At 37.5% G+C, this 23,260-nt stretch overlaps 1 protein-coding gene across 1 annotated transcript in view; it reads left to right on the top strand.

The window, feature by feature from the left end:
• abhd2b (abhydrolase domain containing 2, acylglycerol lipase b) overlaps positions 1 to 22,605 on the top strand; it is a 32,170-nt gene extending 9,565 nt beyond the window's left edge. The window contains exon 11 of the mRNA XM_056251074.1: positions 22,187 to 22,605. Coding sequence (XP_056107049.1) covers positions 22,187 to 22,362 — 176 coding nt within the window. The 3' untranslated portion in view covers positions 22,363 to 22,605. The remainder of the gene's footprint in view (positions 1 to 22,186) is intronic.
• The last annotated feature ends 655 nt before the right edge of the window (positions 22,606 to 23,260 follow it).

The raw sequence follows: 23,260 nt of genomic DNA, 5'->3' as shown, positions 1-23,260 counted from the left end.
AGCCAATCGACTTTCTAATTTAAAGTCATTAGCTCAGAGCAACAGAAAGTCAGATATTGTAGTTTGAATGGATTTCTTGTCCCCCTGCCATTCTGTTTGTGTGTGTGTCTGTGTGGGGAGGGGAGCAGAGGGGAGGGGAGGGAGGGAGGGTTGGTGTCTGTGTTTATGTGTGTGTGTGTGTGTGTGTGTGGCTGGCTGTATGATTTTTCCTGCATTAAAGGATAAAGAAATCTCTAAGTCCTTGTCTTTTCGCATAACAATTTTTGTATTTTTTTTTAAATGACAAAATATGCATCACTCCTCTTAAGTGGTTTATTTTATTCCCACCAAACTTTTTCAACATGATGAAAATACATTAAAGAAGCATAATTGTGAATATCTATTGAATATCTCTAATTGTTTTGCTATGGCGAGGGATTAAAGTCATGTAAAAAAAAAAAAAAAACACTAAAAGCTTCATATCTTCTAAAAATGTAATTATACACCATTTATTTCTAGATAAAATTATACAAATATCAGAACTAAACCCATTTTATTCTTGTTTTCAATTTAAGAATAATGTACAAGTTTAAAAACAGCCAGGATGCACTATTCAGTTAAAAAATAAATATATCAAATAATACATAGGGCTATACTGCCCTCTTGTGTTCAAAATCAGGTAGGCCTGTTGTATTTAAATATAGGTAGCTGCTATGTGACTCCGAGAATTTTTTCTCACCGGTTATTTGACGTGTAACACCGGGGGCTTTTATATCGCTAAGTTAAAAGTGAAAGTAAAGTAAGGACATTTATAGTGGTGGCGCTCGCAGTGCGCTCGAATGAATTTCTATGGAAGTAGAAATGAAAAAACGTTCGCTCTGTTTTGCTCGCTCGTCGCCATGGATGCGCACTGTAATGAATGCCACTGCAGCCGCATACTTTTTAGTGTCACTTTAAAATTAGTGCAATATCGGGGGCCAATTGCTTGAATTGTGAGTTCAATAGTCTATTATTTTTCACGGAAAACACAACAACAAAAGAGTACAATGACAGATTCGCTTAAATAGGCGCTTTTACATAAAATAGCCTATTCCGTCATCATCTTTTCAGTCAGCACTTCACTCTCGTGATTAATGAAATTTATTGCTGATATTTGCTGCAACTTTCGTTCCGCTCACAATTTAGTAAGCAAACACGCTTCAAATGTGTTTTTATTTTATTTTTGTGTATATGTGTGTGTATATATATATATATAGCTTATGTTTCAAATATGAGTTAATTAACAATCGTTTGAAAGAATGATACTTTTAAACATATCACTAAACCATCATTAGGTGTCGCCAGGCGACCGTCTTAATGAGCGAGTCATTGATTCATTTGTTCGAACGATTCGTTCGAACGGCTGAGTCATTCATGAATGAGACAGATTATGGATTGGTCATTGAATCTTTGAGTCAACCGATTCGTTCAAAATGCTGAATCATTCAGTAATGAGAACGCGTTGCTGTGAGATGCTCGATGGTTCTGCTGTGATCTTTGTTTAACTATTTTCGCTGCTGAAACAGAAAAAAGTCAATATTGCATCTAAAATGTAAGTGATTTGACTTGTGTGTGTCTGTGTCTGTGTCTGTGTCTGTGTGTGTGTGTGTGTGTGTGTGTATGATTGTGTCTGTTACAGTGATTGTTTAACCCTTGTTAAAGTTTAGGCTGTCTTTTTGGATATATATCTTTTTATATAAAAAAAATAGGCATACAACCCATATATTTTAAATGTATTGTTTGCTTTAAATTACATTAAGATTTGTATGTTTGGTAATTGAACCTGAATGAATTTTAAATGAATGTGCTATATTTCAGAGTTTTCCTTAAAATTTGAACTAACTTTATTCTCATCTGAATGATAGACTATTTATTTTTGTATAAAATAAAAAAGAGATTTTGGTTGGGTGACAGTTGTAGTTTACAGTTTGACAAAAGCACAATGTTGTGTTTTATTGCGATTGTACACAAATATAAGTAAACACTTTGCAGTTTGAATAATGTCCTGTATGAACAAAAGGACGGAGTATGTTTTAATGTCTACATTGTTCAATCACGTTTCACACACACACACACACACATACACACACACAAACTTTTTTCTAATCAGATCAGGCAAGTAATATTCTGTCTTGGCACACTTGATTTAACTTTCAATCTTGTGTACTTATTTCATGTGTCCATTAAGTCCATGAGACCGTAGGGTGTCTCATTTTTCATTTTAGGTTTCAGAAGGTTGCTCACGCATATGATATGTGCCCTCAATGCACACTTTTGCAGAGCCCACACCAATGCAAGCTCTACAGTACACATCTTCTCAACAGTCAAAGCGGGGTTAAGTTATTGCCCGTCATGCACAGTAACCCTAAAGGCACCAGGGTGGCGGTGCCACCGGCTTGTTTATATATATATATATATATATATATATATATATATATATATATATATATATATATATATATATAGCTGCGAGCAGCGATGAAGGGCCAAAGCCGGTGGCACCGCCACTCCGGTGCCTTTAGGTAACTAAAGGCACCGGGGTTGCGGTGCCACCGGCTTGGGCCCGTAATCGCTGCTCGCAGCTATATTTATATATATATATATATATATATATATATATATATTTATTATTATTATTATTATTTTATCGACTATTCGGGCACTTTTGGGGCTCTTAACGTGCACGAAAACTCTTGAAACTTTGCACACTGGTCAGAACCCGCGGCCATCAGGGCCGGGCTGAAGCTGGTACCCGGGCGTGGCAGGGGGGCTCGACAGCGCCCCCTGGAACGGGGTCCGAAAACTTGGTCCATAAATCAAACACGCTTCCATGTAATAATATGAAACTCGGTACACATATAGATCTCATCGGTTCATATATCCTTTGTACTTTTACTTTTTACCCCAGCCCAACAGGAAGTCGGCTATTATGGTTTGTTTGGAAGCGTATGCCCCTGGAATTCGATATACTCCTCCTAGAGAATTCAACCAATCGCAAGGAAACTCGGTCAGCATGATGTCAAGACATTGAGGATGAAAAATTGCCAGGGGATTTTTCATATCTCGAACGGTTTGGCCGTGGCGAGGAAACGAATTTATGGCGAATAATGGAAACAGGAAGTGTGTTATAACTTCTGCATACATTAACTGATCTTGATGAAACTTCAACAGTATGTTCGCTGTAAGAGGCCGATCACATGGATGTGACTATTGTGAGTCAAAGTTATAGCGCCACCAACTGGCAGCAGGAAGTGTGTCACTTTCTAAATGCTTTTGACAAAAGTGGGGGGGTTAGTTTTATCTACAGTTACAAAACTCAGCGTGTATATTCTTCTCCTCAAGCCAAACAACTTTCTAATTTAAAGTAATTAGCTCCGACCCTCAGAAAGTCAGATATTGTGGTTTGAATAGGGTCATTTTCTCTCTCTCTCTCTCTGAGCCAATATGGCAAGCCGCTTTAACATTTAATCATTTTAACCTACTAGTCTCTATTTTCATGCTACTAGTACTTATTTTTAGATACTAGTATCTATTCCATTAAGTACTGGTACTTATTCATTAGCGACTAGTGCTTATTCTTTAGTACTAGTGCCTATTCTTTAGATACTAGTGCTTATTCTTTAGATATTCTTTTGAATACGTATTAGTAGCTAATGAATAAGTACTGGTATCTATTTAATAGGTACTAGTATCTAATGACTTAGTACTAGTATTTATTGAATAAATACTAGTATCTATTAATAGGTACTAGTATCTAAAAGGTCATTTTCTCTTTCTCTCTCTCTGAGCCAATATGGCAAGCCGTTTTAACATTTAATCATTTTAACCTACTAGTCTCTATTTTCATGCTACTAGTACTTATTTTTTAGATACTAGTATCTATTCCATTAAGTACTAGTACTTATTCATTAGCGACTAGTGCTTATTCTGTTTAGAATATTCAAAGTGCTTATTCAATTTTTTTGCTTATTTATATTTTCAGAGCAGAAAATCCGATTTTTCTGCTTATTCAATATTGCATCTAAAAATGTAAGTGACTTGACGTGTGTGTGTGTGTGTGTGAGAGAGAGAGATGTGTCTGTTACAGTGACAAGAGTTTAACCCTTTAAGGCCTTGTCTTTTTGGATATATATTTTTTTTATTTAAAAAAATGTGCATACAACCCATATATTTTAAATGTATCGTTTGCTTTAAATTAAATTAAGATTGTATGTTTGGTAATTGAACCTAAATAAATTTTAAATTAATGTGCTATATTTCAGATCAATATATTTGTTTTCCTTCATTTTAATCAACACTAACTTTTAGGGCTGCAACAACGAATCGATTAAATCGATTAAAATCGATTTTTGAAAGAGTTGGCAACGAATTACATAATCGATTCGTTGCATCGCGCGACACGGAAATGTTTGAGTATAAAAAAAAAATTGGAGTTGAGCGCGGAGCACTGTCGCTCAATCGCGGAGCGAGCGCGAGAGAGACCGAGTGTGTCCGAGATCGCGCGCACGAGAGAGAGAGAGACCGAGTGTGTCCGAGATCGCGCGCACGAGAGAGAGAGAGACCGAGTGTGTCCGAGATCCCGCGCACGAGAGAGAGAGAGAGAGAGAGAGAGAGAGACCGAGTGTGTCCGAGATCGCGCGCACGAGAGAGAGAGACCGAGTGTGTCCGAGATCGCGCGCACGAGAGAGAGAGACCGAGTGTGTCCGAGCATTGGTAATTTGGTACATACTACAGTAATATATAATTAGGCCTACTATATAAGATATAAATAAAAATAACAATTACATTCTTACCACTGAATTAGCTGACTGTGATTTGAATCAGATAGACAGGCGATGAAAACAGTTTCTTTTCTGTCCAAATAGCCTACCACTACAAGGGCAGGGGAATATTTTTTCCACAATTTGCAGCACTGATTTTTTCGATCTTTACTCTAATGACTCAGAGAAACACTATACGTATATAAACAAAATACCTTACACACCATAGGAGATGGTCAATCCATTGTATTTGTTTTTAAAATATTATTTAATATTGTATTTATATTTTATATACATTGTATTTATAATTAATATTAGGATAGACTACAGATATTATCTTCTCTTATAATTATTATTATTGCTATTATTATTACCTATTATAGGTAATATGATAATAGGTGCATTTGCTTGTTAAAAAATGTCAAACATTTTGTTAAAGATTATAACATCTTTGACTAAAACAAAACACAAGTTTGTGAGTGTGTGCATCTGTGAGTGTGAGAGTTTGTGAGTGTGTGCTAGTGTGGTGTAGAGAACAAGTTCTGACGTTCAAACAAATCCTGTTAAGTTTTCTGATTGGTATTTTTCTTTATTTTTTATCAATTATTTATTGTTCTGACAGCAGCTCACTTTATTTTTAAAAAGCATATATTATTTGGCAGATGTAAAGCATACATGTGTATGTTTTTGGTTAGTCTATTTTTTTGCACTGGACTTTTTTTCACGGTGAATTTGCACTGTCAGTTCTGTTTTTTAATAAAGGATTGGAAATTAATGCTTTTTTTTATTATCCGATTCATCGATTAATCGTAAAAATAATCGACAGATTAATCGATTATTAAAATAATCGTTAGTTGCAGCCCTACTAACTTTATTCTCATCTGAATTATAAAGAATTTATTTCTGTATAAAATAAAAAATCCCGAATAATCCAGACCAACCAGAGCGCACTATTTCTACAACATCATCAGTGCTGAAGCGAAACTACCAGAGCCGTTCGGCAGATAGCAAGCAGATATTTTGTGTCACGTCGTGCACAATAACCCTAAAGGCACCAGGGTGGCGGTGCCACCGGCTTTATATATATATATATATATATATATATATATATATATATAAATATAGCTGCGAGCAGCGATGAAGGGCCCAAGCCGGCGGCACCGCCACCCTGGTGCCTTTAGGTAACTAAAGGCACCGGGGTTGCGGTGCCACCGGCTTGGGCCCGTAATCGCTGCTCGCAGCTATATTTATTATTATTATTATTATTAGGGCCCAAGCCTTGAAAAGGCGAAGGCCCTATTGTTTTCCTTAGGATTATTATTAGGGCCCAAGCCTTGAAAAGGCGAAGGCCCTATTGTTTTCCTTAGGATTATTAGGGCCCAAGCCTTGAAAAGGCGAAGGCCCTATTGTTTTCCTTAGGATTATTATTATTATTATTATTATTATTATTATTATTATTATTATTTTATCGACTATTCGGGCACTTTTGGGGCTCTTAACGTGCACGAAAACTCTTGAAACTTTGCACACTGGTCAGAACCCGCGGCCATCAGGGCCGGGCTGAAGCTGGTACCCGGGCGTGGCAGGGGGGCTCGACAGCGCCCCCTGGAACGGGGTCCGAAAACTTGATCCATAAATCAAACACGCTTCCATGTAATAATATGAAACTCGGTACACATATAGATCTCATCGGTTCATATATCCTTTGTACTTTTACTTTTTACCCCAGCCCAACAGGAAGTCGGCTATTATGGTTTGTTTGGAAGCGTATGCCCCTGGAATTCGATATACTCCTCCTAGAGAATTCAACCAATCGCAAGGAAACTCGGTCAGCATGATGTCAAGACATTGAGGATGAAAAATTGCCAGGGGATTTTTCATATCTCGAACGGTTTGGCCGTGGCGAGGAAACAAATTTATGGCGAATAATGGAAACAGGAAGTGTGTTATAACTTCTGCATACATTAACTGATCTTGATGAAACTTCAACAGTATGTTCGCTGTAAGAGGCCGATCACATGGATGTGACTATTGTGAGTCAAAGTTATAGCGCCACCAACTGGCAGCAGGAAGTGTGTCACTTTCTAAATGCTTTTGACAAAAGTGGGGGGGTTAGTTTTATCTACAGTTACAAAACTCAGCGTGTATATTCTTCTCCTCAAGCCAAACAACTTTCTAATTTAAAGTAATTAGCTCCGACCCTCAGAAAGTCAGATATTGTGGTTTGAATAGGGTCATTTTCTCTCTCTCTCTCTCTGAGCCAATATGGCAAGCCGCTTTAACATTTAATCATTTTAACCTACTAGTCTCTATTTTCATGCTACTAGTACTTATTTTTAGATACTAGTATCTATTCCATTAAGTACTGGTACTTATTCATTAGCGACTAGTGCTTATTCTTTAGTACTAGTGCCTATTCTTTAGATACTAGTGCTTATTCTTTAGATATTCTTTTGAATACGTATTAGTAGCTAATGAATAAGTACTTGTATCTATTTAATAGGTACTAGTATCTAATGACTTAGTACTAGTATTTATTGAATAAATACTAGTATCTATTAATAGGTACTAGTATCTAAAAGGTCATTTTCTCTTTCTCTCTCTCTGAGCCAATATGGCAAGCCGTTTTAACATTTAATCATTTTAACCTACTAGTCTCTATTTTCATGCTACTATTACTTATTTTTTAGATACTAGTATCTATTCCATTAAGTACTAGTACTTATTCATTAGCGACTAGTGCTTATTCTGTTTAGAATATTCAAAGTGCTTATTCAATTTTTTTGCTTATTTATATTTTCAGAGCAGAAAATCCGATTTTTCTGCTTATTCAATATTGCATCTAAAAATGTAAGTGACTTGACGTGTGTGTGTGTGTGTGTGTGTGTGTGAGAGAGAGAGATGTGTCTGTTACAGTGACAAGAGTTTAACCCTTTAAGGCCTTGTCTTTTTGGATATATATTTTTTGTATTAAAAAAAATGTGCATACAACCCATATATTTTAAATGTATTGTTTGCTTTAAATTAAATTAAGATTGTATGTTTGGTAATTGAACCTAAATAAATTTCAAATTAATGTGCTATATTTCAGATCAATATATTTGTTTTCCTTCATTTTAATCAACACTAACTTTATTCTCATCTGAATTATAAAGAATTTATTTCTGTATAAAATAAAAAATCCCGAATAATCCAGACCAACCAGAGCGCACTATTTCTACAACATCATCAGTGCTGAAGCGAAACTACCAGAGCCGTTCGGCAGATAGCAAGCAGATATTTTGTGTCACGTCGTGCACAATAACCCTAAAGGCACCAGGGTGGCGGTGCCACCGGCTTTATATATATATATATATATATATATATATCGCTGCTCGCAGCTATATTTATATATATATATATATATATATATATATATATATATAAATATAGCTGCGAGCAGCGATGAAGGGCCCAAGCCGGCGGCACCGCCACCCTGGTGCCTTTAGGTAACTAAAGGCACCGGGGTTGCGGTGCCACCGGCTTGGGCCCGTAATCGCTGCTCGCAGCTATATTTTTTTTTTTTTTTTTTTTTTCTCTTTTATTTTTCTTACGACTATTCGGGCACTTTTGGGGCTCTTAACGTGCACGAAAACTCTTGAAACTTTGCACGCGGGTCAGAACCCGCGGCCATCAGGGTCGGGGTGAAGATGGTACCCGGGCGTGGCAGGGGGGCTCGACAGCGCCCCCTGGAACGGGGTCCGAAAACTTGGTCCATAAATCAAACACGCTTGTATGTAAGAATATGAAACTCGGTACACATATAGATCTCATCGGTTCATATATACTTCATGCTCTTACTTTTTACCCCAGCCCAACAGGAAGTCGGCTATTTAGGGTTGTTTGTAAAACGCATGCAATGGAATTTAAAGTACTTCTCCTAGAGAATTCAAAGAAATGCCTCGAAACTCGGTCAGCATGAAGTCAAGACATTGAGGATGAAAAATTGCGAGGGGATTTTTGATATCTCGAACGGTTTGGCCGTGGCGGGGAAACGAAATTATGGCGAGAAACGTGAAACAGGAAGTGTGTTATAACTTCTGCATACATTAACTGATCTTGATGAAACTTCACCAGTGTGTTCGCTGTAAGAGGCCGATCACATGGATGTGACTATTGTGAGTCAAAGTTATAGCGCCACCAACTGGCAGCAGGAAGTGTGTCACTTTCAAAATGCTTCGAAATCACCCTCTTATTTTAACCCAATTTGCTTCAAACTTCATCTGTATAATGTAAACATACGCCAGATGTAGACCTGTGAATGGATTCTTGATATCTTTGATACTGTTGCCGTGGCAACACATCAAACTTTAAAATTCTTTTTTGATGCTTTTGAGACTCTTAGCATGCTTGAAATTGCATGAAACTCGACAGACATGTCACATATATTAGCCAGTAGACATGTGCAAAGTTTCAGGAACGGGCGTGGTGCAGGGACTCAGTAGCGCCACCTTTTGACAAAAGTGAGAGGGTTAGTTTCATAGTTTTACCTGCAATCTTAAAACTCGGTAGGCATATTGTTCAGATCAAGCCGGACAACTTTCTAATTTACAGTTTTTGGTTCCGAACAACAGGAAGTCAGATATTTTGGTTTGAATGGGATGTTTTGGAGTAATCTCTGTCCCTCTCTCCCTCTCTCTGCATACCTCTGTGTCTGTGGGGGGAGGGGGATGTGTCTGTTTGAGTGACAAAGCTTTTAATTATTGTTGATCAAGGTTTCGGGGGCTTTTGGGGCCCTTAACATCCTCTAAAACTCTTGAAACTTTGCACACGGGTCAGAACCCGTGGCCATCAGGGCCGGACTGAAGCTGGTACCCGGGCGTGGCAGGGCGGACCGACAGCGCCCCCTGGACTGGGATTCGAACACTTGTCCATAAATCAAAGACACTTGCATGTAATAATATGAAACTGTGTACACTTATAGATCTCATTGGGTTAAACAACTTTCGTGCTCTAAGTTTTACGACATCCCAACAGGAAGCCGGCTATCATGGTTTGTTTGGAAACGCATACCCCTGAAATTCTATTTAATTCTCCTTGGGAATTGATCGGATTTCAAGCAAACTCGGTCAGCATGACGTCAAGACATTGATGATGCTAAATTCCGGAGGGATTTTTGATATCTCGAACGGTTTGGCCGTGGCGAGGAAATTAATTTTATGACTAAAAAAGGACACATAAAGTGTGTTATAACTTTGCTCGTTTTACCTACAGTTACAAAACTTGCCACGCATATTGTTCTCATCAAGCCAATCGACTTTCTAATTTAAAGTCATTAGCTCAGAGCAACAGAAAGTCAGATATTGTAGTTTGAATGGATTTCTTGTCCCCCTGCCATTCTGTTTGTGTGTGTGTCTGTGTGGGGAGGGGAGCAGAGGGGAGGGGAGGGAGGGAGGGTTGGTGTCTGTGTTTATGTGTGTGTGTGTGTGTGTGTGTGGCTGGCTGTATGATTTTTCCTGCATTAAAGGATAAAGAAATCTCTAAGTCCTTGTCTTTTCGCATAACAATTTTTGTATTTTTTTTTAAATGACAAAATATGCATCACTCCTCTTAAGTGGTTTATTTTATTCCCACCAAACTTTTTCAACATGATGAAAATACATTAAAGAAGCATAATTGTGAATATCTATTGAATATCTCTAATTGTTTTGCTATGGCGAGGGATTAAAGTCATGTAAAAAAAAAAAAAAAACACTAAAAGCTTCATATCTTCTAAAAATGTAATTATACACCATTTATTTCTAGATAAAATTATACAAATATCAGAACTAAACCCATTTTATTCTTGTTTTCAATTTAAGAATAATGTACAAGTTTAAAAACAGCCAGGATGCACTATTCAGTTAAAAAATAAATATATCAAATAATACATAGGGCTATACTGCCCTCTTGTGTTCAAAATCAGGTAGGCCTGTTGTATTTAAATATAGGTAGCTGCTATGTGACTCCGAGAATTTTTTCTCACCGGTTATTTGACGTGTAACACCGGGGGCTTTTATATCGCTAAGTTAAAAGTGAAAGTAAAGTAAGGACATTTATAGTGGTGGCGCTCGCAGTGCGCTCGAATGAATTTCTATGGAAGTAGAAATGAAAAAACGTTCGCTCTGTTTTGCTCGCTCGTCGCCATGGATGCGCACTGTAATGAATGCCACTGCAGCCGCATACTTTTTAGTGTCACTTTAAAATTAGTGCAATATCGGGGGCCAATTGCTTGAATTGTGAGTTCAATAGTCTATTATTTTTCACGGAAAACACAACAACAAAAGAGCACAATGACAGATTCGCTTAAATAGGCGCTTTTACATAAAATAGCCTATTCCGTCATCATCTTTTCAGTCAGCACTTCACTCTCGTGATTAATGAAATTTATTGCTGATATTTGCTGCAACTTTCGTTCCGCTCACAATTTAGTAAGCAAACACGCTTCAAATGTGTTTTTATTTTATTTTTGTGTATATATATGTGTGTGTATATATATATATATAGCTTATGTTTCAAATATGAGTTAATTAACAATCGTTTGAAAGAATGATACTTTTAAACATATCACTAAACCATCATTAGGTGTCGCCAGGCGACCGTCTTAATGAGCGAGTCATTGATTCATTTGTTCGAACGATTCGTTCGAACGGCTGAGTCATTCATGAATGAGACAGATTATGGATTGGTCATTGAATCTTTGAGTCAACCGATTCGTTCAAAATGCTGAATCATTCAGTAATGAGAACGCGTTGCTGTGAGATGCTCGATGGTTCTGCTGTGATCTTTGTTTAACTATTTTCGCTGCTGAAACAGAAAAAAGTCAATATTGCATCTAAAATGTAAGTGATTTGACTTGTGTGTGTCTGTGTCTGTGTCTGTGTGTGTGTGTGTGTGTGTGTGTGTGTGTATGATTGTGTCTGTTACAGTGATTGTTTAACCCTTGTTAAAGTTTAGGCTGTCTTTTTGGATATATATCTTTTTATATAAAAAAAATAGGCATACAACCCATATATTTTAAATGTATTGTTTGCTTTAAATTACATTAAGATTTGTATGTTTGGTAATTGAACCTGAATGAATTTTAAATGAATGTGCTATATTTCAGAGTTTTCCTTAAAATTTGAACTAACTTTATTCTCATCTGAATGATAGACTATTTATTTTTGTATAAAATAAAAAAGAGATTTTGGTTGGGTGACAGTTGTAGTTTACAGTTTGACAAAAGCACAATGTTGTGTTTTATTGCGATTGTACACAAATATAAGTAAACACTTTGCAGTTTGAATAATGTCCTGTATGAACAAAAGGACGGAGTATGTTTTAATGTCTACATTGTTCAATCACGTTTCACACACACACACACACACATACACACACACAAACTTTTTTCTAATCAGATCAGGCAAGTAATATTCTGTCTTGGCACACTTGATTTAACTTTCAATCTTGTGTACTTATTTCATGTGTCCATTAAGTCCATGAGACCGTAGGGTGTCTCATTTTTCATTTTAGGTTTCAGAAGGTTGCTCACGCATATGATATGTGCCCTCAATGCACACTTTTGCAGAGCCCACACCAATGCAAGCTCTACAGTACACATCTTCTCAACAGTCAAAGCGGGGTTAAGTTATTGCCCGTCATGCACAGTAACCCTAAAGGCACCAGGGTGGCGGTGCCACCGGCTTGTTTATATATATATATATATATATATATATATAAATATAGCTGCGAGCAGCGATGAAGGGCCAAAGCCGGTGGCACCGCCACTCCGGTGCCTTTAGGTAACTAAAGGCACCGGGGTTGCGGTGCCACCGGCTTGGGCCCGTAATCGCTGCTCGCAGCTATATTTATTATTATTATTATTATTATTATTATTTTTCTGCTACCTTTTGGACACTTTTGGAGGCCTTAACATGCTCAAAAACTTCTGAAACTTTGCACACATGTCAGAACCCGCGGCCATCAGGGCCGGGCTGAAGATGGTACCCGGGCGTGGCAGGGGGGCTCGACAGCGCCCCCTGGAACGGGGTCCGAAAACATGGTCCATAAATCAAACACGCTTGCATGTAATAATATGAAACTCGGTACACATGTAGATCTCCTCGTTTCATATATACTTCACACTCTTACTTTTTACCCCAGCCCAACAGGAAGTCGGCTATTTAGGGTTGTTGGTAAAACACACGCAATGGAATGTGAAATACTCCTCCTAGAGAATTCAAACAAACGGCACGAAACTCGGTCAGCATGAAGTCAAGACATTGAGGATGAAAGTTTGCGAGGGGATTTTTGATATCTCGAACGGTTTGGCCGTGGCGAGGAAACAAAATTATGGCGAGAAACGTGAAACAGGAAGTGTGTTATAACTTCTGCATACATTAACTGATCTTGATGAAACTTCAACAGTGTGTTCGTTGTAAGAGCCCGATCACATGGATGTGACTATTGTGAGTCAAAGTTATAGCGCCACCAACTGGCAGCAGGAAGTGTGTCACTTCCTAAATGCTTTGAAATCACCCTCTTATTTTTACCCGATTTGCTTCAAACTTTATGTGTATAATGTAAACACACGGCAGATGTAGACCTGTGAAAGGATTATTGATATCTTAGATACTGTTGCCGTGGCAACACATCAAACTTTAATATTCTTGTTTGATGCTTTTGAGACTCTTAGCATGCTTGAAATTTCATGAAACTCGACAGACACAGGTATGCATATGGTTCAGATCAAGCCGGACAACTTTCTAATTAACTGTCATTAGCTCAGACCAAGAGGAAGTTAGATATTTTGGTTTGAATGTGGATGTTTCTGAGAATTTTCTCTCCCTCTCCCTCTGACAGAGAGAATGCACCCTGCCATTCGTGTGTGTCTGTGTCTGTGTGGGGAGGGGGGGAGGGGCTCTTTTAGTTTAAACACAAAATTATACATAGGGCCATACTGCCCTCTTGTGTCCAAAATTATATTTATATATACATTATACATATATTTGGTATGTGACTGAGGACCGAGAGCTTTTAAATACGGGACATTGATAATGGCCACGTGCAGAGCGCTCGAGGGAATTCCTATGGAAGTAGGAATGAACTAAAAAACGTTCGCTCTGTTCTGCTCGCTCGTCGCCATGGACGCGCACCATTATGAATGCCAGTGCAGCCGCATACTTTTTAGTGTCACTTTAAAATTAGTGCAATAACGGGGCCGATTGCTTGAATTGTGAGTTCAATAGTCTATTATTTTTCACGGAAAACACAACAACAAAAGAGTACAATGATAGATTCGCTTAAATAGGGGCTTTTACATAAAATAGCCTATTCCGTCATCATCTTTTCAGTCAGCTCTTCACTCTCGTGATTAATGAAATTTGACTCCTGTTGCTGATATTTGCTGCAACTTTCGTTCCGCTCACAATTTAGTAAGCAAACACGCTTCAAATGTGTTTTTATTTTATTTTTGTGTATATATATGTGTGTGTATATATATGTGTGTATATATATATATATATATATATATATATATATATATATATATATATATATATATATATATATATATAGCTTATGTTTCAAATATGAGTTAATTAACAATCGTTGGAAAGAATGATACTTTTAATATCACTAAACCGTCATTAGGTGTCGCCAGGCGACCGTCTTAATGAGCGAGTCATTGATTCATTCGTTCAAACGATTCGTTCGAACGGCTGAGTCATTCATGAATGAGACAGATTATGGATTGGTCGTTGAATCTTTGAGTCAACCGATTCGTTCAAAATGCTGAATCATTCAGTAATGAGAACGCGTTGCTGTGAGATGCTCGATGGTTCTGCTGTGATCTTTGTTTAACTATTTTCGCTGCTGAAACAGAAAAAAAAGTCAATATTGCATCTAAAATGTAAGTGATTTGACGTGTGTGTGTGTGTGTGTGTGTGTGTGTGTGTGTGTGTGTGTGTGTGTGTGTGTGTGTGTGTGTGTGATTGTGTCTGTTACAGTGATTGTTTAACCCTTGTTAAAGTTTAGGCCTTGTCTTTTTGGATATATATCTTTTTATATATAAAAAAATAGCATACAACCCATGTATTTTAAATGTATTGTTTGCTTTAAATTACATTGAGATTTGTATGTTTGGTAATTGAACCTGAATGAATTATAAATGAATGTGCTATATTTCAGATCATATATTTGTTTTCCTTAAAATTTGAACTAACACTAACTTTATTCTCATCTGAATGATAGATTATTTATTTCTGTATAAAATAAAAACACATTTGATTTTTCTTTTTTAATCAATGTAGAATGTGTAACTGAAAAAATAAACAGATTAGGGCTCTGATCGAGGACAATAATGTCAAAAAAAGAATCAGGGCATGTCTCATATCTTTCTAAAATGTAATTATACACCATTTATTTTTATATAAAATTATACAAATATTAGAACTAAACCCATTTTATTCCTTTTTTTTCAATTTAAGAATTATTTTTAAGTTTAAAAACAGCCAGAATGGTTGTTTAGTCAAAAATAATAATAATCCAAATCATATATAGTGCTATACTGCCCTCTTGTGTTCAAAATCAGGTAGGCCTATTGAATTTATATATTTATATATTAGGGATGTTACTATGGGAATATTTTCCCACCGGTTAATCAACGTGTGATTGTGTAAACCAATTGTGTAAACCTCCCGCTGGGGGGTTTAAAAACACTAACTTGAAAGCGAAAGTATAATATGGACGTCCGCACGGACATTGAAATGGTGGCGCTCGAATGAATTCCTATGGAAGTAGAAATTAACTAAACGTTCGCTCTGTTCTGCTCGCTCGTCGCCATGGACGCGCACCGTTATGAATGCCAGTGCAGCCGCATACTTTTTAGTGTCACTAAAATTAGTGCAATTTCGGGGGCCGATTGCTTGAATTGTGAGTTCAATAGTCTATTATTTTTCACGGAAAACACAACAATAAAAGAGTACAATGACAGATTCGCTTAAATAGGCGTTTTTACATAAAATAGCCTATTCCGTCATCATCTTTTCAGTCAGCTCTTCACTCTCGTGATTAATGAAATTTGACTCCTGTTGCTGATATTTGCTGCAACTTTCGTTCAGCTCACAATTTAGTAAGCAAACACGTTTCAAATGTGTTTTTATTTTATTTTTGTGTATGTGTGTGTATATGTATGTATATATATAAATATAGCTTATGTTTCAAATATGAGTTAATTAACAATCGTTGGAAAGAATGATACTTTTAAACATAACACTAAACCGTCATTAGGTGTCGCCAGGCGACCGTCTTAATGAGCGAGTCATTGATTCATTCGTTTGAACGACTGAGTCATTCATGAATGAGATAGATGTTTATGGATTGATTGGTCATTGAATCTTTGAGTCAACCGATTCGTTCAAAATGCTGAATCATTCAGTAATGAGAACGCGTTGCTGTGAGATGCGCGATGGTTCTGCTGTGATCTTTGTTTAACTATTTTCGCTGCTGAAACAGAAAAAAAGTCAATATTGCATGTAAAATGTAAGTGATTTGACTTGTGTGTGTGTGTGTGTGTGATTGTGTGTGTGATTGTGTCTGTTACAGTGATAAGAGTTTAACCCTTGTTAAACTTTAGGCCTTGTCTTTTTGGATATATATCTTTTTATATTAAAAAATAGTCATACAACCCATATATTTTAAATGTATTGTTTGCTTTAAATTACATTAAGATTGTATGTTTGGTAATTGAACCTGAATGAATTTTAAATGAATGTGCTATATTTCAGATCATATATTTGTTTTCCTTAAAATTTGAACTAACACTAACTTTATTCTCATCTGAATGATAGATTATTTATTTCTGTATAAAATAAAAACACATTTGATTTTTCTTTTTTAATCAATGTAGAATGTGTAACTGAAAAAATAAACAGATTAGGGCTCTGTTTGATGACAAGAAATGAAAACCAATGCGATATGATGAATGTCCAAAAGATGGCTCCCACAGACTGTTTTTAAATAGGATTGTTTGATATTTTTTGCTTTTAAACTGTGTGTGTGTGTGTGTGTGTGTAAGAGATTTTGGTTGGGTGACAGTTGTAGTTTACAGTTTGACAAGAGTTTATAGCTTGACAAAAGCACAATGTTGTGTTTTATTGCAAGTGTACACAAATATAAGTAAACACTTTGCAGTTTGAATAATGTCCTGTATGAACAAAAGGACGGAGTATGTTTTTATGTCTACATTGTTCAATTACGCCACACACACACACACACACACAAACACACACACACACACACACACACACACACACACACACACACACACACACACACACAAACACTATTTTTCTAATCAGATCAGGCAAGTAATATTCTGTCTTGTCTCTTAAAAAAACAATATATATATATTTATGTATATGTATATATATATATATATATATATATATATATGTGTGTGTGTGTGTGTGTGTGTTTGTGTGTGTATATATATAAATATAGCTGCGAGCAGCGATGAAAGGGCCAAAGCCGGCGGCACCGCCACCCCGGTTATAGTGCCACCAACTGGCAGCAGGAATTCTGTCACTTTCAAAAAGCTTTGAAATCACCTGATTGCTTCAAACTTCACTACTATGATGTAAACACACGGCAGATGTAGACCTGGATGTAGACCTGACCTTTCAGAAGGTTGCTCTCGCATACTTTGTGGTTGATATGTGCCCTCAATGCACACTTTTGCAGAGCCCACACTGATACAAGCTCTACAGCACACTTCTTTTCGACAGTCAAAGCAGGGTTACGTTTTTGCACGTCGTGCACAATAACCCTAAAGGCACCAGGGTGGCGGTGCCACCGGCTTTATATATATATATATATAAATATAGCTGCGAGCAGCGATGAAGGGCCAAAGCCGGTGGTACCGCCACCCCGGTGCCTTTAGGTAACTAAAGGCACCGGGGTTGCGGTGCCACCGGCTTGGGCCCGTAATCGCTGCTCGCAGCTATATTTTTTTTTTTTTTTCTCCTCTTTTATTTTTCTTACGACTATTCGGGCACTTTTGGGGCTCTTAACGTGCACGAAAACTCTTGAAACTTTGCACGCGGGTCAGAACCCGCGGCCATCAGGGTCGGGGTGAAGATGGTACCCGGGCGTGGCAGGGGGGCTCGACAGCGCCCCCTGGAACGGGGTCCGAAAACTTGGTCCATAAATCAAACACGCTTGTATGTAAGAATATGAAACTCGGTACACATATAGATCTCATCGGTTCATATATACTTCATGCTCTTACTTTTTACCCCAGCCCAACAGGAAGTCGGCTATTTAGGGTTGTTTGTAAAACGCATGCAATGGAATTTAAAGTACTTCTCCTAGAGAATTCAAAGAAATGCCACGAAACTCGGTCAGCATGAAGTCAAGACATTGAGGATGAAAAATTGCGAGGGGATTTTTGATATCTCGAACGGTTCGGCCGTGGCGAGGAAACGAAATTATGGCGAGAAACGTGAAACAGGAAGTGTGTTATAACTTCAGCATACATTAACTGATCTTGATGAAACTTCAACAGTGTGTTCGCTGTAAGAGGCCGATCACATGGATGTGACTATTGTGAGTCAAAGTTATAGCGCCACCAACTGGCAGCAGGAAGTGTGTCACTTTCAAAATGCTTCGAAATCACCCTCTTATTTTAACCCAATTTGCTTCAAACTTCATCTGTATAATGTAAACATACGCCAGATGTAGACCTGTGAAAGGATTATTGATATCTTTGATTCTGTTGCCGTGGCAACACATCAAACTTTAAAATTCTTTTTTGATGCTTTTGAGACTCTTAGCATGCTTGAAATTGCATGAAACTCGACAGACATGTCACATATATTAGCCAGTAGACATGTACAAAGTTTCAGAAACGGGCGTGGTGCAGGGACTCAGTAGCGCCACCTTTTGACAAAAGTGAGAGGGTTGGTTTCATAGTTTTACCTGCAATCTTAAAACTCGGTAGGCATATTGTTCAGATCAAGCCGGACAACTTTCTAATTTACAGATTTTGGTTCCGAACAACAGGAAGTCAGATATTTTGGTTTGAATGGGATGTTTTGGAGTAATCTCTGTCCCTCTCTCCCTCTCTCTGCATACCTCTGTGTCTGTGGGGGAGGGGGATGTGTCTGTTTGAGTGACAAAGCTTTTAATTATTGTTGATCAAGGTTTCGAGGGCTTTTGGGGCCCTTAACATCCTCTAAAACTCTTGAAACTTTGCACACGGGTCAGAACCCGTGGCCATCAGGGCCGGACTGAAGCTGGTACCCGGGCGTGGCAGGGCGGACCGACAGCGCCCCCTGGACTGGGATTCGAACACTTGTCCATAAATCAAAGACACTTGCATGTAATAATATGAAACTCAGTACACTTATAGATCTCATTAGGTTGAACAACTTTCGTGCTCTAAGTTTTACGACATCCCAACAGGAAGCCGGCTATCATGGTTTGTTTGGAAACGCATACCCCTGAAATTCTATTTAATTCTCCTTGGGAATTGATCGGATTTCAAGCAAACTCGGTCAGCATGACGTCAAGACATTGATGATGCTAAATTCCGGAGGAATTTTTGATATCTCGAACGGTTTGGCCGTGGTGAGGAAATTAATTTTATGACTAAAAAAGGACACATAAAGTGTGTTATAACTTTGCTCGTTTTACCTACAGTTACAAAACTTGCCACGCATATTGTTCTCATCAAGCCAATCGACTTTCTAATTTAAAGTCATTAGCTCAGAGCAACAGAAAGTCAGATATTGTAGTTTGAATAGATTTCTTGTCCCCCTGCCATTCTGTTTGTGTGTGTCTGTGTGGGGAGGGGGGGAGGGGGAGGGGGGGGGGGGGGGCTCTTTGAGTGATAGTTTAGTTTAAACACCAACTCATACATAGGGCTATACTGCCCTCTTGTGTTCAAAATTATATACATATTTAGTATGTGACTGAGGATCGAGAGCTTTTAAATACGGACGTCCACATTGATAATGGTGGCGCTTGCAGAGCGGTCGAATGAATAAATTAACTAAACGTTCGCTCAGCTCTGCTCGCTCGTCGCCATGGACGCGCACCGTTATGAATGCCAGTGCAGCCGCATACTTTTTAGTGTCACTTTAAAATTAGTGCAATATTGGAGGCCGATTGCTTGAATTGTGAGTTCAATAGTCTATTATTTTTCACGGAAAACACAACAACAAAAGAGTACAATGACAGATTCGCTTAAATAGGCGCTTTTACATAAAATAGCCTATTCCGTCATCATCTTTTCAGTCAGCTCTTCACTCTCGTGATTAATGAAATTTGACTCCTGTTGCTGATATTTGCTGCAACTTTCGTTCAGCTCACAATTTAGTAAGCAAACACGTTTCAAATGTGTTTTTATTTTATTTTTGCGTATATATATGTGTGTGTATAATATATATATATATAGGCCCTATATACATATATATATATATTTATATATATATATATATATATAGCTTATGTTTCAAATATGAGTTAATTAACAATCGTTTGAAAGAATGATACTTTTAAACATATCACTAAACCGTCATTAGGTGTCGCCAGGCGACCGTCTTAATGAGCGAGTCATTGATTCATTTGTTCGAACGATTCGTTCGAACGGCTGAGTCATTCATGAATGAGACAGATTATGGATTGGTCATTGAATCTTTCAGTCAACCGATTCGTTCAAAATGCTGAATCATTCAGTAATGAGAAAACACGTTGCTGTGAGATGCGCAATGGTTCTGCTGTGATCTTTGTTTAACTAGTTTCACTGCTGAAACAGAAAAAAGTCAATATTGCATATAAAATGTAAGTGATTTGACGTGTGTGTGAGAGAGATTGTGTCTGTTACAGTGACAAGAGTTTAACCCTTGTTAAACTTTAGACCTTGTCTTTTTGGATATATATCTTTTTATATTAAAAAATAGTCATACAACCCATATATTTTAAATGTATTGTTTGCTTTAAATTACATTAAGATTGTATGTTTGGTAATCGAACCTAAATGAATTTTACATGAATGTGCTATATTTCAGATCATATATTTGTTTTCCTTAAAATTTGAACTAACACTAACTTTATTCTCATCTGAATGATAGATTATTTATTTCTGTATAAAATAAAAACACCTTTGATTTTTCTTTTTTAATCAATGTAGAATGTGTAACTGAAAAAATAAACAGATTAGGGCTATGTTTGATGACAAGAAATGAAAACCAATGCGATATGATGAATGTCCAAAAGATGGCTCCCACAGACTGTTTTTAAATAGGATTGTTTGATATTTTTTGCTTTTAAACTGTGTGTGTGTGTGTGTGTGTGTGTGTGTGTGTGTGTGTGTGTGTGTGTGTGTGTGTGTGTGTGTGTGTGTGTGTGTGTGTGTGTGTGTGTGTGTGTGTGTGTGTGTGTGTGTGTGTAAGAGATTTTGGTTGGGTGACAGTTGTAGTTTACAGTTTGACAAGAGTTTATAGTTTGACAAAAGCACAATGTTGTGTTTTATTGCGAGTGTACACAAATATAAGTAAACACTTTGCAGTTTGAATAATGTCCTGTATGAACAAAAGGACGGAGTATGTCTTTATGTCTACATTGTTCAATTACGCCACACACACACACACACACACACACACACACACACACACTATTTTTCTAATCAGATCAGGCAAGTAATATTCTGTCTTGTCTCTTAAAAAAACAATATATATATATTTATATATATATATATATATATATATGTGTGTGTGTGTGTGTGTATATATATATATATAAATATAGCTGCGAGCAGCGATGAAAGGGCCAAAGCCGGCGGCACCGCCACCCCGGTTATAGCGCCACCAACTGGCAGCAGGAAGTCTGTCACTTTCAAAAAGCTTTGAAATCACCTGATTGCTTCAAACTTCACTACTATGATGTAAACACACGGCAGATGTAGACCTGGATGTAGACCTGACCTTTCAGAAGGTTGCTCTCGCATACTTTGTGGTTGACATGTGCCCTCAATGCACACTTTTGCAGAGCCCACACTGATACAAGCTCTACAGCACACTTCTTTTCGACAGTCAAAGCAGGGTTACGTTTTTGCACGTCGTGCACAATAACCCTAAAGGCACCAGGGTGGCGGTGCCACCGGCTTTATATATATATATATATATATATATATAAATATAGCTGCGAGCAGCGATTACGGGCCAAAGCCAGTGGTACCGCCACCCCGGTGCCTTTATTGAAATTCTCTTCTTTAACTAGCGTAGTTACAGAGTGGTCAGTAGTAGGCTATTATTTTACATTGATGAATGAATTGTTACCACCGTTTTGTTTCTATTGCATTTATGCTTCTTCTAAAAAGACTGTAAATCCTTACTGTTTCCCCGCAGAAAAAAAGGAAAATGTGATCTTTGCACTGACACTGCATGGAGGTCATCTCGGCTTCTTTGAAGGTGCTGTTCTTTTTCCTCAACCCCTTTCCTGGATGGACAAAGTCATAGTCAGTTACGCCAATGCTATCTGCCAGTGGGTAAAACACAGGCAACCGTGCCTCAAGGAAAAATAATGCAGTGTGCAACACAAAGCATAACACTTTCTGGAGTTTTGCTTGTTCGCTCTGAGTTGAGGTTAGATGATGGTTTCTAAAGGTTTGACTCACCAGAGTTTGCTCTGACCTTCAAGAAGGAATTCGAGAAAGCACATATGGTAATTTACACTGACTGTACGTTGAGTCAGATGTCAGTGGTGTATCGCTACAAAGCTGGACAAACTGTGCAGAGGGGTTCCTAACACGTTTTTAAAAAGGAACCTTGTGGAAAAACATATTTGGCAAGAGGAGATGGTAAAGAGGTTAAGACTAGTAACTAACACAAGTTCACCAGCTGTCATTTACATAGTTTTTACTATACTATGTTGTCAGCGTATCTGTTGTCAATTCACCTTTGTGAGATGTTAATTTTGATTAGTTTGAAAATGATGTTAATATTTAGATAAGTTTCTTTTGAATAGTCTTTCAGGTTGCCTTGTGTTTTATTGACACTTTATTCCATTTTTAAATGTGTCACTTTATTGCTGCTTCAGTGGCACAATTATTTTCAGTAAATGTAGTTAAGTGTTTGCTGTAGATGGGAGCACAAACGATTGTAGCATTATTCATTTGTCTGGGAATGTCTCCTTGTATTGGCCTCTTTTATAAGCACACATTTTTATCACTATTTTATTACAATGGTGAAAATATGTTTTTCTTTTCAATCTCTGTTGTTCTTACTATCATTCTCTTTGTTGCGTTATATTAGACCAATAATACATGTCCAATTATTTGCTTTAAATGTTACATTAAACCAAGGTAAGAACAATGACATATGGTGTTTTTATTGCACTCTGAAAATCGTTTAGCCTTTTCACCTCACGTCTTGAATTGTCATTGAATGATAACCACGTAAAATCTCTTCTTGACAGTATCT

The sequence above is a fragment of the Rhinichthys klamathensis genome, unplaced genomic scaffold, assembly GCF_029890125.1.
Source record: "Rhinichthys klamathensis goyatoka isolate OS25496 unplaced genomic scaffold, OSU_Roscu_1.1 h1tg000076l_1, whole genome shotgun sequence".
NCBI lineage: Eukaryota > Metazoa > Chordata > Actinopteri > Cypriniformes > Leuciscidae > Rhinichthys > Rhinichthys klamathensis.
The sequence above is the reverse complement of the archived record's forward strand: the minus strand, read 5'-3'. Positions and strand labels throughout refer to the sequence as shown.